General features: G+C 31.7%; 1 protein-coding gene across 2 annotated transcripts; it reads right to left on the bottom strand.

The window, feature by feature from the left end:
• Positions 1-134: 134 nt before the first annotated feature.
• Positions 135-10,885, bottom strand: LOC149479796 (cytochrome P450 6B2-like). 2 transcript variants are annotated; one of them, XM_089707402.1, is made up of 9 exons: positions 10,256-10,885; positions 7,613-7,811; positions 6,820-7,188; positions 6,155-6,366; positions 5,356-5,562; positions 2,396-2,535; positions 1,731-1,756; positions 1,648-1,693; positions 245-452 (listed from the first exon to the last, which is right to left on the bottom strand). In XM_089707402.1, the coding sequence occupies exons 1-8, from the start codon at positions 10,539-10,541 to the stop codon at positions 1,648-1,650; spliced, it is 1,485 nt and encodes a 494-aa protein (XP_089563528.1). In that variant the 5' UTR covers positions 10,542-10,885; the 3' UTR covers positions 245-452. The 2 variants fall into 2 exon arrangements, with proteins under 2 accessions (XP_089563527.1, XP_089563528.1); XM_089707401.1 differs by having other exon boundaries at positions 135-452; positions 1,648-1,756; positions 10,256-10,884.
• Between the last annotated feature and the right edge of the window lie 3,660 nt (positions 10,886-14,545).

The raw sequence follows: 14,545 nt of genomic DNA, 5'->3' as shown, positions 1-14,545 counted from the left end.
TTGATTGATTTTTTTCCTTTTTATAATCATGATATATTATAGGTACGTCTTCTGTGTAAACATATTTTAAAAGTTATATTATTTCTTATAAAATAATATTTGGGTAATTTTTGGTTATGTAAAATAAAACACAATTCGACGTAATTTATTTATTTGGTAACTAGATTATTAAAAATAACAACATTTGTAACACAAATTGATTGTATATTTTCGTAAAATGCGATCAATTACATTACATATTTAAAAAAAATTTTTTTCGACAAAAAATCACATTTTTTTTTACAATAAACTGATGATGACCCTAGAGTCAGCAGGGTGTAGGGTCATGGGGCATAAAGGGTCAGCTTCGAAGGGCCCTAAGCGGGGCCCTGCGTCCTTTAAAGGTTTTATGACTACATGTGGAAGGAGTCTTGCTAAACAACACTTCATTTGGATGATAGCGAAACGTTTTCCTGTAAAAATAATACAATTAAAAAAATATAACTTAATAAAAAATACATAAGTATACCTATGTAAAGTTTAATGACTATTTCATAAGAAGGTGAGCTTAATTTTGAATCAATTTATTTGTTATCAAATTTTAAATTATACACAAAAAAATCTCGCAAAATACCTTACGGTAAAAATGTCATTTTTGTGAAGTCGGTTAAACAAGTATGTATTACACAATAAAAGGACGGTGTTAAATTTCTCCGAAGTTAAAATGTTTAATTCTAAGAACTTTATAAAAACAATCCACATTATAACAAAATAGTTGCTAAAACCAAGGGAACAAAGTTCAAAATACGTTAAACTAAAAAAATGCTTACTTTCGGTCTCAAGTGAAATGTGATGAAAGATGGTTACAATTGGATACAAAACATTGCTTTTTAAGTTTGATAATAATTCAAGGAGTAATATTTCCGAAACATTATTTTTAAATAGGTAAGGTAGATATTAGATATTGCATGATCCATATTTAAATAGAATGAACAATAAATATTACAAGTACCTACCGCTGTTATTGTAAGAAAATATGAATAAGCCGTCTTGTATGTAACATAATATAATAGGTACATCATTTATTACATAACTACTAAGTTTTTATTTAGAATTTGTAAGTTGTTTTTGTTTGAAAATCTCATTTCTTCATTTGAAGTAATGAATATATCTATACTAATATTATAAAGAGGAAAGGTTTGTATGTATGGTTTTCACGCATAAACTACTGAACCGATTATAATGAAATTTAGCACACATATATAAGGTAACTTGGATTAACACATAGGATATGTTTTATCCCGGAAATCCCACGAGAACGGGAACTATACGGGTTTTCCTTTGAAAACGCGGGCGAAGACGCGGGCGAAAAGTTATGTATAAATGTATACTAATATTATAAAGCTGAAGAGTTTGTTTGTTTGTTTGAACGCGCTAATCTCGGGAACTACGGGTCCGACATGAAAAATTCTTTCGGTGTTAGATAGCTCATTTATCGAGGAAGGTAATATTAATTTTATTATCATCACGCTACGACCAACAGGTGTGGAGCCACGGGGGTGAAACCGCGCGGAGCAGCTAGTATTTACATATAGTAATGTTATTTTTTCATTTATTTACAATACTTACCTGTACAAAACCGTCCATATTTTTTTTAATAAAACTCACCTATACAATATCTGGGTCCGTCCCCGAACGGCATGTAGACGCCGGGCGGGGGCGGGGACCGGCCCTCCGCCCAGCGCTCCGGGACGAACTCCGACGCGTTCTCGAAATACTAAGAAATATTGTTTTTTGGATTTTTTTTATAGAAAAAAGATCGTGGCATTGAAAGAGGCAACTTGACAATCTCAAAGGTAATAAAAGATGTTTTTTTATAATATTAAAAAAAACTTTAGTCAATAAAAATGTTATATTTAAATGAAAATGAAAATGAAAAATGAAAATGAAAAATATATTTATTTAAAAACCATATGTTTTTACACAGATACACTTTGATTGACGTTGCACACTTTACACATATTGGCTTAATCTAGGTTTATTAAAAAAATTTTTATCATTGGAATAAATGAGTTAAAATATTTTTTATCATTGGAAAAAATTAATCCAAAAGTAAACTTAAGAAATGTAAAATAAATAAAAATTAAAATCAGTCATAAAAAACAATAATACCTGCACCAAAGCACAATTTAATATCTAAATAATTTTTGAGCTATTAAAATTAATCTTTTTGAAGTGAAACTTCTTCAGGCGCGTTGAGAGCAAAATTTCGTAAGGCGACGATTTTGTTATCTCTGAATCTTGCCGAAGAAGTTTCTCCCCTGACACGTGTGCTCGGTACACACGCCCTTTTTTGGATACAATAAAAATTATAATTAAACAACCAAACTTTTATAATGATTCGTGTAGTTCTCACCTGTTCATCCCTCTGCACCCCCAAAGTGGGGAACAGCACTATAGTCCCCTTTTCCACCACGCTATTTGTCCCCGGGATAGTGTAGTCACGTGTGCACATGCGTTGTATTGTTGGAAACGGGGGGTAGAGACGCAATGTTTCTGATAAATAAATACATAAATATTACAATAAAATAGAAAAAAAATGTATGCGTGTACTAGAGTACACACGTAAGAAGTGAAACTTCTTTATGACCTTAAAAATGTCACGAGTATGGCGTAACGCAAAAATGTCACGCGTACGGCGTAACGCAAAAATATCACGCGTACGGCGTAACGCAAAAATGACACGTGTATGGCGTAACGCAAAAGTGTTACACTAAATTTTTGTCCAACCCCGATATAGAAGTTTCACTTCAAAAAAATACATGATAATTATAATAACATTGGGAAGAGAACTTTGGAAATATTATGGGGATATAATAGCAATAAAGAATCGGTTCGGAATTGTAAATATAAGTTGATACGAACTTCTATGATTAATCTTTTGAAATTTATTTATTTATTTATTTATTTATTTATTTATACAAAACCATTCCTATCATTACAGTTTACCCAATGCGATAGGGAGGTCAAATTTACAATACAATTTTTCATTAATACAAAAAGAAAAAAAAAATACATTAATTAAGATTATAATATACAACCGCTACAATTATGTTTGAAATTCTAGTCAAATATTATAATGATTAATACATTATATATAAAGCTGAATAATTCATATTTTGTAATAATGTCAAATTTAAAACATATTAAATTAAAAGTTAAAAACTAAATTTAATTCAAAAACGCAATATTAGTACATAATATAATATAACAGTATCACAACATTGATTTAAGTACACTTAATACAGTTTTAGATAATTTCCAATTGAAAACATAATAATATTCCATTAATAGTCAGAAAATAAAATTCATTTATAAATCCAATATTAAAATAATAAAACAATAAAAATACATCAATTTAAATAAAGCCACTCATTTCTCAACAATTTAATTAAGTTGTAAAATCTAACACTGTATATATAATATGTTAGATTTTGGGACTAGGAGTAAGCAATAAAATTTAAAATAATCTTTGTCAATTCACTCAAATTATTTGAAAAAATGTCAGACTTACTGTGCACCTCATTGACAACATGGATGGCCTTTGTCAAAGGGGCTCTAGACAGTAAATTAGTTCTGGCCTGGGGAACAAGTAAAAGCGGCGGGCTTCGACGTTTCCATACATATGCGTCCGGTACACAGAAACTAATGCTTCGTAAAACTTGCGGGTTCTGGTCTTTGCCCCGTAGTATACGTATCAGTATCAGTGCAAGTTGGCACTCCCTTCGCACTTTTAAATCGTAATATCCTACCATTCCGAGAACAAAAAGAGTAGGATACTGCAAAGGATAATATGGGTACACTGCGTAAAGTTTCATGTATAAATATCTTAAAAATTTATTTTGAATTCGCTCCAACATAAACGAATATTTTTGTTCATACGGAGCCCATACAACTGAACCATATTCAAGATGGCTTCTTACCAGTGCATTATATAGTGATTTGATAGTTCCGATATCGGTAAATTCCCGTGATTGTCGCAATATAAAACCTAGGTTCCTATAAGCCTTTTTGCAAATGTTTACAATATGATCAGAGAATGTTAAATCAGAGTTGAAGTATATCCCTAGATCTCGTATTTGAGAGACTCGCTCTATGCAACTCGACTCAATATTATATTGGTGAAGTAGCGGTGTTCGAGTGCGAGTGAAACTCATTACATAGCATTTAGTTGTATTAAAATAAAGTTTATTGCTCTGACCCCATTGAACAATTCTATTAATGTCGTTCTGTAAAAGTTTACAATCCATATAGTTTTTCACATTCATGAATAATTTTAAGTCATCCGCAAATAGTAAGCAGGTCCCGTGTTTAATCACTTCCGGTAAATCATTAATCATTAATAAGAATCCAAGAGGTCCTAAATTACTTCCCTGGCTCACGCCTGACCTAGTGTAATATGGTTCAGATAGAAAGCCTTTGTAATCTACATATTGTTGCCGATCTCTCATGTAACTCACAAAGAATTCTAATAGCTTTGGGGTGTATCCTACTTCAGCAAATTTTTTTAAGAGGATGTCATTATCGACTGTGTCGAACGCCTTTCGAAAATCAAAATATGCAACATCCACCTGGCCTCCAGCATCCACCGCCGGGATCAACTGAGTCATGAAACTTAGGAGGAAAGGAAATGTGTCCTTAGAGATTTCATTGGTCCTACAGGCTACAACACATAGTTGAGGTATTTTTTTTTTAACTATCTGTAGCTGTCAATTATTGTCAATAACTACAGGAATATTAAATAACTAAAGTGTGACAAAGTCTAACAGCCGCCTTATCTGATTATAAGTTAGGAACATGTTAGGAATCATTGCTATCCAGAGCAGATGTCAAGAATATAGAAATCACTAAAATTTTAATGTTATCTAAATTTTCCAACATCCCCATGACTCAGTAAATTAAATTTCTTCAAGACGGGGTGTCTTGAAGAAATTTAATTCATAAATAATTCATAAACAGCTCAAAAATCACCAAAACCTATAAAGTCCTGAAAATTTTCAGGATTTTACAATTCACTTGTTGGATCTCATCTCGTAACTTCCTCTGTTTTATTGATGACGTTGTTAGACCCTCCCAAAACTATTTTATTTCTACATAAATTGCTAATATTTAGAATCCTAAGCAGATTTTACTACCCCGGGAATTCCCAATTCTGGAAATTTTGCCAAAAATTTCTTATCAAGTGTACATACATATACCTATAGTCCAGTACTTAAAATATCTTCAGAAGACCGCAAAACAGCTCAAAAATCACCAACACCTAAGATACCCTGAAATTCACCAAAACCTAAAAAATCCTGAAATTTTCCACCTTACCCTGTATCACCATCTCCATATACGTGAGCTCTTGCAGGCTCTCATACGAGAAGCCGCCCAGCATCACTTGTTGGATCTCATCTCGTAACTTCCTCTGTACGGAGGGATGTGCGCTCAGTTCCAGAAAGAGGAACGCTAGAGTTGAGGATGTTGTCTCAAACCCGCCTAGGAATATTATGAACGCGTTCGCTGATATTATCATGTCCGCTGAAAAAAGGAATAATATAATAACATATTATGAAAGGAAAAAGCGACAGTTAAAAGATACAGGCGTGGGAGAAAATGGGATAGCATAAAAATTAGAGATGGTTTCGAATAAAATATATTTTGCAGGACATAAATCTGAATAATTATTATTGAGTTAAAATACGAATTTCATATCTTATACGTTAATAAAATACTACCTTTCAGACAGACAGACAGACAAAGTTACTTTTGGATTTATAATATTACTTAGTATGTGCCTAATTTTATTTTACCGGTAAAGTTTTTTGATAGATTAACTTATACCAATTATTTTCGTTTCATCATAATTGCCTTATCTTTTAATTAGGGGCAAAAATATTTTTAGCCTCTATATTTATTAACAAACTTAATTTATAAACATTTTTAAAGTGAAACTTCTTTAGGCGCGTTGAGAGTAAATTTCAAGGTCGCGTCTTGGCAATACCATCACGTCATGAAGTAAGGCGACGATTTTGGATTTTTGAATCTTGCTAAAGAAGTTTCACTTCTAACACGTGTGCTCGGCACACACGCTCTTTTTTTAGTTTGAGTTCGAATTTGAGTTCATACTCACTGATTTTATAATCATTTTCCAAGTCAGTTTTACAGTCTTCATTCTGTAAGGCCATCATCATATCTATAAAGTCTCCTCTCTTCTCTTGAACTCCTTTCGATCTCTCTTTCAAAACTTTAGTAACTATATTGTAGAAAAAATCATGCGTTTTCTTCGGAATGATACGGATTTTGAAAAATAACACAAAAGCCGGCCAGAATTGACGCATTGTCCTGAAAAGAGCAAGTTCAAAAGATAAGAAAATAAAGCAATAAATTATTATCAGTTAATTTTTTGAAACCAGGAAAAAAATATTATTTAAACTAGATTTGTACCTAATAATTAATACGCCAGGGGGTCTTTAGGAGATTATGTATCTAATACACAGCAAGTTTTAGTTGAAAATGATGATATTAGAAAATTATCAAAAAATCACATAATTTAACGACACAGTAAAAATCTATCTGTCACCACAAAAAACTTAAGACAGGGTTCTCTTTAATCTGGTTTTGTCGTATTTTACATAGACAACTATTAAAGTGACAGATCCCTGGTTTAAAGTTAGACTGTGTTTAAATTGTTTTGTGGTAAGACCATAAGATATTTAATTTCGCTTTTACATTTTACATTCAAGATCTTTGGAAAAAATAATAAAATGACCTATAAATATAGAAATAAATACTCACTTCTCAAATATATTAAACCAGCTCATTTCATAAAACGCATGTAATGCCACAGCGAAGGGATCTTTAGCATTATCCATGACATTACTCTTAAGTCCAAAAGCACAAGGCACTATTGCATCGGCTGTATAACCTCCTACTAGTTTCTCGGAATCGACTATTATACCATCTTTGGCTTTAAAATCTTTTATTTTATCTTTAACTTCATCAGTTTTTGCTGTATCTGTTTTTATATCTTCATTAGTATCAGCTTTTACTGTTTCTGTTATATTATTGTTATTATCTTCAATTTTTGCGAGCTTTTTCACGCGAATCAAGAATTCGTTAGCTGTGTTCTCTAGGAGAGGAAACATTCCTCTTAATTTGTTTGGCCTGTAAAGATAATTGTAAAACTTATATATAAGGGTAACTCTTTCTAAATTATTATCTCCAGAATGTAAACTATTACAATAAAATACTATTTACATTTTAACATGGACAGCAAGACACATAACATCGAAACTTATTAGAATTCATGTATTTCTAAAGGTAAAATCAGGGTCAAACATGAAACTAAATGGGCTTTTTAGAAAACCAATTATTGTAATAAAAGAAATAAATTTAATTCAAATTGAAGATATTCAGACACATACGACATAATGTAGACATACAATAAATTATTAAAATCAAAATCAAAACAGGAAAACAAAATCTACTCAATAAGGAAACATGGACAATTTTGAATACTGGAAAGGGAACCACTAACCCCTTAGAATAATAACTCAAATAAACTTGACATTAAAGTGAAAAAACATACGAGAAAATAGGAGATATCTTCGCTCGCAGCCTCCTCCATTCGTTTCCCTTCAAAAAGAGCACAGACTCAGCCAAAGGGTCGGTATCCTTATTGAAGTTAAACCCTCGATCCGTAAAGTGATGGAAGTCGTTTACACACATGCGTTTAATAATTTCTGGATCGCAGACCACTAGAGTGCGTTGGTAGAATTGGTGTGTTCCTGAAAGTATCATATTTAGGGGTTACCATTATGACTTATAGAAGTATTATCTCCAGTATAGGTAAGTGATGGCGCTAGACGCTACTGCTTAACGAATACTAATACTGCTCTGTGTGTCTATTATGGGGATGGATGCCACTTAGGGCTGATTTTTCCAAACTTATTCGTCGAATAATGTATAAAACTACCCATTTTAAAAACGTATTCTAATTGCCCGTATTTGACAGTTTACGTGACATTTTAATATTATCGTGTAATACTTTATTGGACGGATAAGTTTTATCCAAGCATTGAACCAAGCTCGTTATGCCACGTTTGAATAGATTATGATGACAGGTGGAGATAAAAGTTAGGCCGGCCTTACGCGGACTGCTCGAGCAGTTAACGGCTGAGCGACGCGGACGTACACGGACTGCTCGAGCGGTGGGTCGTTGACTGCTCGAGCTGTTGCTACAAACCACGCAGTTGACGGCTTGAAGCAGTCGCGACGGCTCGAGCACTCCGTGTACGGCAGTGAATGAATGTCTTTATTTCACCGCGCGGTCGCAGCTTCAAGCCGTCACCTCGGTCTCAACTGCTTGAAACGATCTGATTACCTACATGTGAATTGCATCCGCCCCATAACCGACATCAACGAAATGATATGATGCAATCATAGTGATGTTGATAAGAAAACTAAGATGGTATTTAAAAATAATTTATTTTAAAAGTAACAAGGTGAGAATAAGACTCCAACATTGAATTTAATATTGCATATTTAAATTAAGATAACTATGAAATTATTCATAGTTATTATCTACATAGTCTACTAATGGATTTAAACAGAAATTATGAACAAAAATTGAAATAGGAAATTATAAGAGCCTATTTAAAGTTTAATAATCTTGTGATTGATAAAATTAATCTGTCCTACAATCAGCAAAATTGAGAAGTTGATGTGCATTATCTAATTACAGGTTTTAATTATTACTATTATTTGAAGGTCCTATCAATTACTGTTTTTATTATCAATGTTAAATAATCGGCGGATATGAACAAAATCGCGGGAACTGACCGAGGACTGAGCCGGTTTTATTACATAACTAATGTAGCTGTAAATAACATTTTAATTTTCAAATACTATTCACTGTTTTGTTTTTGTTCCGAATAAAAGTACTGTTATGTAATTTGGCATGTATTTTTGTATGAAAGACTATGTATGATACATATTTAATGTAGGAATGTCACTGGTACATTCTGTAAACAATAGAGTAAATATGGTTATAAAAATGAGTAATTATCTATGGTTATTACAGTGTTCGGTTGCCACCCAGGGCAAATATTTGTGTGATGAACATGTTGGTTAGGTGTCTGGGTGTTAATTAAGAAATTATTAAAAATTATGTATGTATGTTTATCAGCCATTTGGTTTCCATTACACAAGCGAAAGCTTAGTATGGGATCAGATTGCGCCGTGTGTGAAAAATGACCGGAAATGTTATGAAATATTACTGATCATCTCTTCATTTAAAAGTAAATCTTGTGCCCGTTTACTTTAGAGTATAAGATAAATAACTTTCACATGTTACGGTGTTATGTTCTTCATATTTGTTCAATATTAATAAAGAGCTTGATTTTGACCCAGTAACGGACCGATTCAATTCAAACTTTGTACACTTAGGATCAATGACAATAATAATTTCAAAGTTATTATTGTCATTGATCCTTGTCCATTGATCCATTGTCCATATAAAAGAGTGTTTTGTAGTTTATTTTTTTTTTTAACTTTGTAAATATTTTCTATACTTTTTTTTACTTAATTATTAATCGTAATAATTATATGACCAAGAACGCATCAAAATTAAAACTGTTTAAGTTAGGTGTAACATTTACTAATTAGTAAATTGCTTCATAAAAAAGTTTCTAAAAAAACATAAACAAACAGGAGATGAGATAATTGGCTAAAATTTATTACCAACTTATAGTTGAGTAATTAAATTGGAAACCGATATATCTACCTACATACCTATTGCTTACATTGTAAAGTTTCAAATTACCGCAGTCCGCACGCTATATGATTAAATACTTAAATGAAAACTTAGAACCTTCATCTAAATTCTAAAAATAAGGTAATTTACATACATACATCTTAGCATTACTTTAATCTATTCCTAAAATCTGAAGTAGGTAAGAGCAACGATAATACACCGTTCGCGTTAGTAAGTTCACCTGTCAGAGAATTTTATAAATTATCATTTTGGTAGATAATAACTTGTATGATAAAAAAGCTACGAATTAAAACCCTTATGTGTATTTTTTAAAGAGTTAAACAATATAGTTAGAGATAATAATAGTGATATTGGAAGTAGAAATCTATGGCTAAATTTCCTACAAATCGTTATCGGAAAAAATTAACAACGTTAAAGTCATAAAATTACCGTAAAAATCAACGTTAATATACTAACCTAAATATCGTTTTTCCTTATGTTCATCATAAATCCTCTTAAAACAAACTCCGCCTTGCTCCTTCAATGCTGCAACTGTGGCTATATGACCAACCACAGGTAACGCCGGGGGCGAAAATATACCTTTGTTCTCCCAATAGTCATAATCATACGTGATTATATTCCATATTATACTTAATAACACTACACAACTCAATGTATACCAAAGTATATCACTCTTTAAAGCGTAGTCTTGAATAACCCATAATAAAATAAACAGCCAAACTAATTTCTTAAAACGCATCATTTTTATTTACACTGCAATTCCTTCGTATTATCTTCGTTCCATTTTAAAACTCACAACACAACACTTCCAAAAAAAAGAAAAAAATTAGAACACGATTCCCGCCAAAATCTTTTTTTTTATTGACAGTTTAAAAATGCACTCGAAAGCGGTCTTATATAGAATTAAAAAATTAAATATTTTTTTACTACTGTTCAATAGATACTTTTAATATAATTTTAATTCTGTTTAAATTCATGAAACTTTAACGAATTTATTATTTTCGCGCTATTTTTTTAAACGCGTCGTGAATTGCGCGCGCACTCTGCCAAATGGCCAAACAAAAGTTCGGGCACGCGCAAGCGATGCCGCAATAGAGAAAGTTGTGTCGTACGCAATGCAATTCTTAACGAAATCTGAGATCTGCCGGCCCTTTATACGATCGATAACCTTAAGAGGAAATACATAACTTTTTTTAATAATTTTAAGATATATAATATATGCACCTACTTAATACTGATTAACTACTATTGTCAGCAAAAAAAGTCGTTTTAAAATAAAACCATCGCTTAAAATACAAATAAAAATAAAATTTTTAAAATTATTTAAAAAAAATGCTACGGTTTACAAAAATTCCTCTCAAATGTAGGTACCTATATTTCTTCGTAATAAAATGTGTGAACTTGAAGAGGCTTTATTTACAATGATTTAAATCTTTATTATATCGTATGTATATGTAGCGTAAATAACCGCATGTCCCGGCTCTGAAAAAACATTTAACTAGAAGTTTTAAAATCTGTTCAGTTACTTTAAAATTTTCCTTTACTAATATTATAAAGCAGAAGAGTTTGTTTGTTTGTTTGAACGCGCTAATCTCAGGAACTACTGGTCCGATTTGAAAAATTCTTTCGGTTTTATATAGCTCATTTATCGAGGAAGGTTATAGGCTATATATCATCACCCTAAAAACAACAGGAACGGAGCAATGCGGGTGAAACCGCGGGGCACAGCTAGTGCACAATATAAGGCCTTATACTATACAAGCAAACCATTCAAAATCAAACTTAAACTCAGACATTTATTTATTCAATTCATTCATTTACATATTTTTAACATTTACTACCGATTCGGAAAGCAGTATCTACGGAGAAGAACTGGCAAGAAACTCCATTTGCACGTATAGCGCGACCGAACCGCGAACCATGTCAAACCCGTGCCACATCCGCGTTTAGCGTAACTGAAATGTCCCAGATCCCAATAATTATCGATTCTCACCTTCGTTCTCATAGTCATTTATTCTCACGATTGTCTTTGATACACATTTGGTAATTAAATATTGAGATTATGTATTATTGAGTACGGATTACTTCATGTTTAGGAGTAATGAAGATAATATGTATTATTTATTTATTCTTCATTGTATACAAAGTGAAGTAATATAGAAAATGAAAAAAATAAGCCATTTCTTCGGCTTTAATGTTATTATAAGACAAGTGGTATCAATTATTAACGATATTGTTAGGGACTAATCATAAGAAACCCGTATAATATTTACCTACCTATTATAGATACAAAATTAGAGATCGGTAAAATTTCGGTAAAATCTGAAAATACTTGTGAAGTTTTAAAGTTTCTTAATTTTCTTTGCATATAAAATAAAATATTTTATCGTTGTAGAGATATAGCCCTTAACACAAAACTATATCTCCTTTTTTTGGTAAATAATAACCTACTTAGTTTTGACCTCAATACAAAGTACAAACTTGAGATGTCATAAGGTTAACACGTTCACTGCGGCATGTCCAGTATCGGGCCATCAGCGACTACACCACAGTGCGGCGCCCAAAATCGCGGTTTTCACCGTGGTGCGGCGAGGTTTTTTATATGTTAATCAATGACTAGAAAAGAGACACATATATTTTTGTGATCACAGTTTGAAGTAGGACTCAATTTCGTTTAAAAATCGTATGGCAAAATATTGGACACACGCATAGAAAAGAAACCGTTTCTTTTGTGTGCGGCATGTCAAATATTTTGCCATGGACAAGCACCTCATGCCGCACTGTACTGCGAGCGCGCCGCGTGTCAATCTCGCATAGTGATGTACCAGGACCGCACGCGTCGTTATCAAATTTTTAAATGACAATGATACCTTAGAGGCTTTAGTTTTTTTACCTTCTTTTATTTCGTAGCATAAATGCAAAAATGTGATGACAGTTGTGAAAATAATATAAAACATTAAAACAAAAGTTACTGAACAAATTAAAACAAAAGTTACTGAACAATTTCCTGATAGTACTCTATCAAGTACCTTGTTTTATATGTGTTTTTTTTTTTGTATCGACGATCTCGTTATCTGTTAACAAACAGACTGAAATATACAAAATTGATTTATATCGATATCGATGTTTTATTTTACAGTGTTTCCCATCGCTATTACTGTAAACATGCCGTATCAACGCAGTGCGGGATGGCAAATAATTTTTCACAAAATCAGGGGTTTACATTTTCCCTCATATCTTTTAAACTATTGGGTCAAACTAAAAGCTATTTATGCGGTATATACAAGACTATATATACTATTATCCGAAAAAAAATTTTTTGAAATATCTTGAAATTTCATGAAATTATTAACCTTCAAAGTCAGTAGGTGCGATGTGATAAAAATGGCTCATGACGCACAGTGGTGAACTTGCCGATGTGAAGTATTGAAGACATGCCGCAACAACGGTAAGTTTGGCATTTTAGGTGCCGCAGTGAACGTGTTAAACACAAATATGTTCTAGAAAAGTCCTTATTTGTTCATATTTCATTTCTGAACTTTTTCTCACGCGTTACTCAAGGGAGCAAGAAAATTATTCCCTTTTATTCAACTTTCCGATTGACTCCATTCCAAACAGACTATTTGTATACATTAGAATAACTTCGATTGTTAAAAAATTGTTTAGTTAAAATTGTAATGTACCTAATTAAAATTGTATTTAAAAAATACCTAAGTCCTACATGTTTGTAACTAGATATATCTACTCAAAAACTATGCATAATTTTTTGCATGGGAAACTATTTTTTTTTATTATGTTTCAACATAGAAGCAGCCAGGCAATCGAACTTTAAAACTTCTTTAAAAATATATTTTTTCATATTTTCACTATTAAATTTAATGACAAACGTAATTATTTTCGCGTCATTTAAAAGCTGCCAGCGACACTCTTTATACAGATTGTAAAAATCTTCATATATTTAATCTGTATTTGGTTACAACACCGCTTATATAATCTGTTTTCAAGCCTCAAGGTCTCCGTCACCTACTTTCGTTTCACTCTCACTAGCAAATGACCAACCAAATTCATTGATGATTCGGTGATATAATAATTGAAATAAATATATATGCAAAATGCAATATGTTATTCTTTTCTTATTGAATACTTAGTGGTAAATTAAATAATAATATAGTAAACTGTAATAATTTTAATGAGCCCAAACTATTTTCAGAAACATTTTTCTGATACAGAAAAAAAATTTTATTGAGAATTATCATTTTTTTATGTTGGTAATTTTTTTTTTATTCGCTATAAGCAAAATTTCTTTTTCGAAATTCAATTTGAATATAGAACACCTTGTTCATTGCAAAATTGCTGGCACGCACGAAAAATGTCACAGTGTTACACAAAAAAATACAAATATTAATTATAATAAAAAATTTCAGTTCTCCAATTATTATTTATTATCTATAAGATGCGATGTCTTACTTTCGAGTCAAGGTGAGTACATTCACACAATAATTTCAATCGACTTATGCAATTATCAGGTTTTACCTAGACTTACAGGTTTTAATGTTTTAGGAATTAATGTTTGCAACACATTGCCACACGACGCACGTGAATTACCATTAAAATACTTGTGCCAATCCGTACTTCCTTGCTAATATTATAAAAGTGTGTTTGTTTGTTTCTCTTTTTATGACATTTATTATATAATATGGTATGCTTCTGTGTCTAGAGAGCTTACAGGCTATTTTTTATCGCTGT

Source organism: Colias philodice, chromosome 19 (assembly GCF_061535455.1).
Source record: "Colias philodice isolate Cphi_HAF_F1 chromosome 19, ilColPhil1 Martin Lab GWU primary, whole genome shotgun sequence".
Lineage (NCBI taxonomy): Eukaryota > Metazoa > Arthropoda > Insecta > Lepidoptera > Pieridae > Colias > Colias philodice.
The sequence above is the reverse complement of the archived record's forward strand: the minus strand, read 5'-3'. Positions and strand labels throughout refer to the sequence as shown.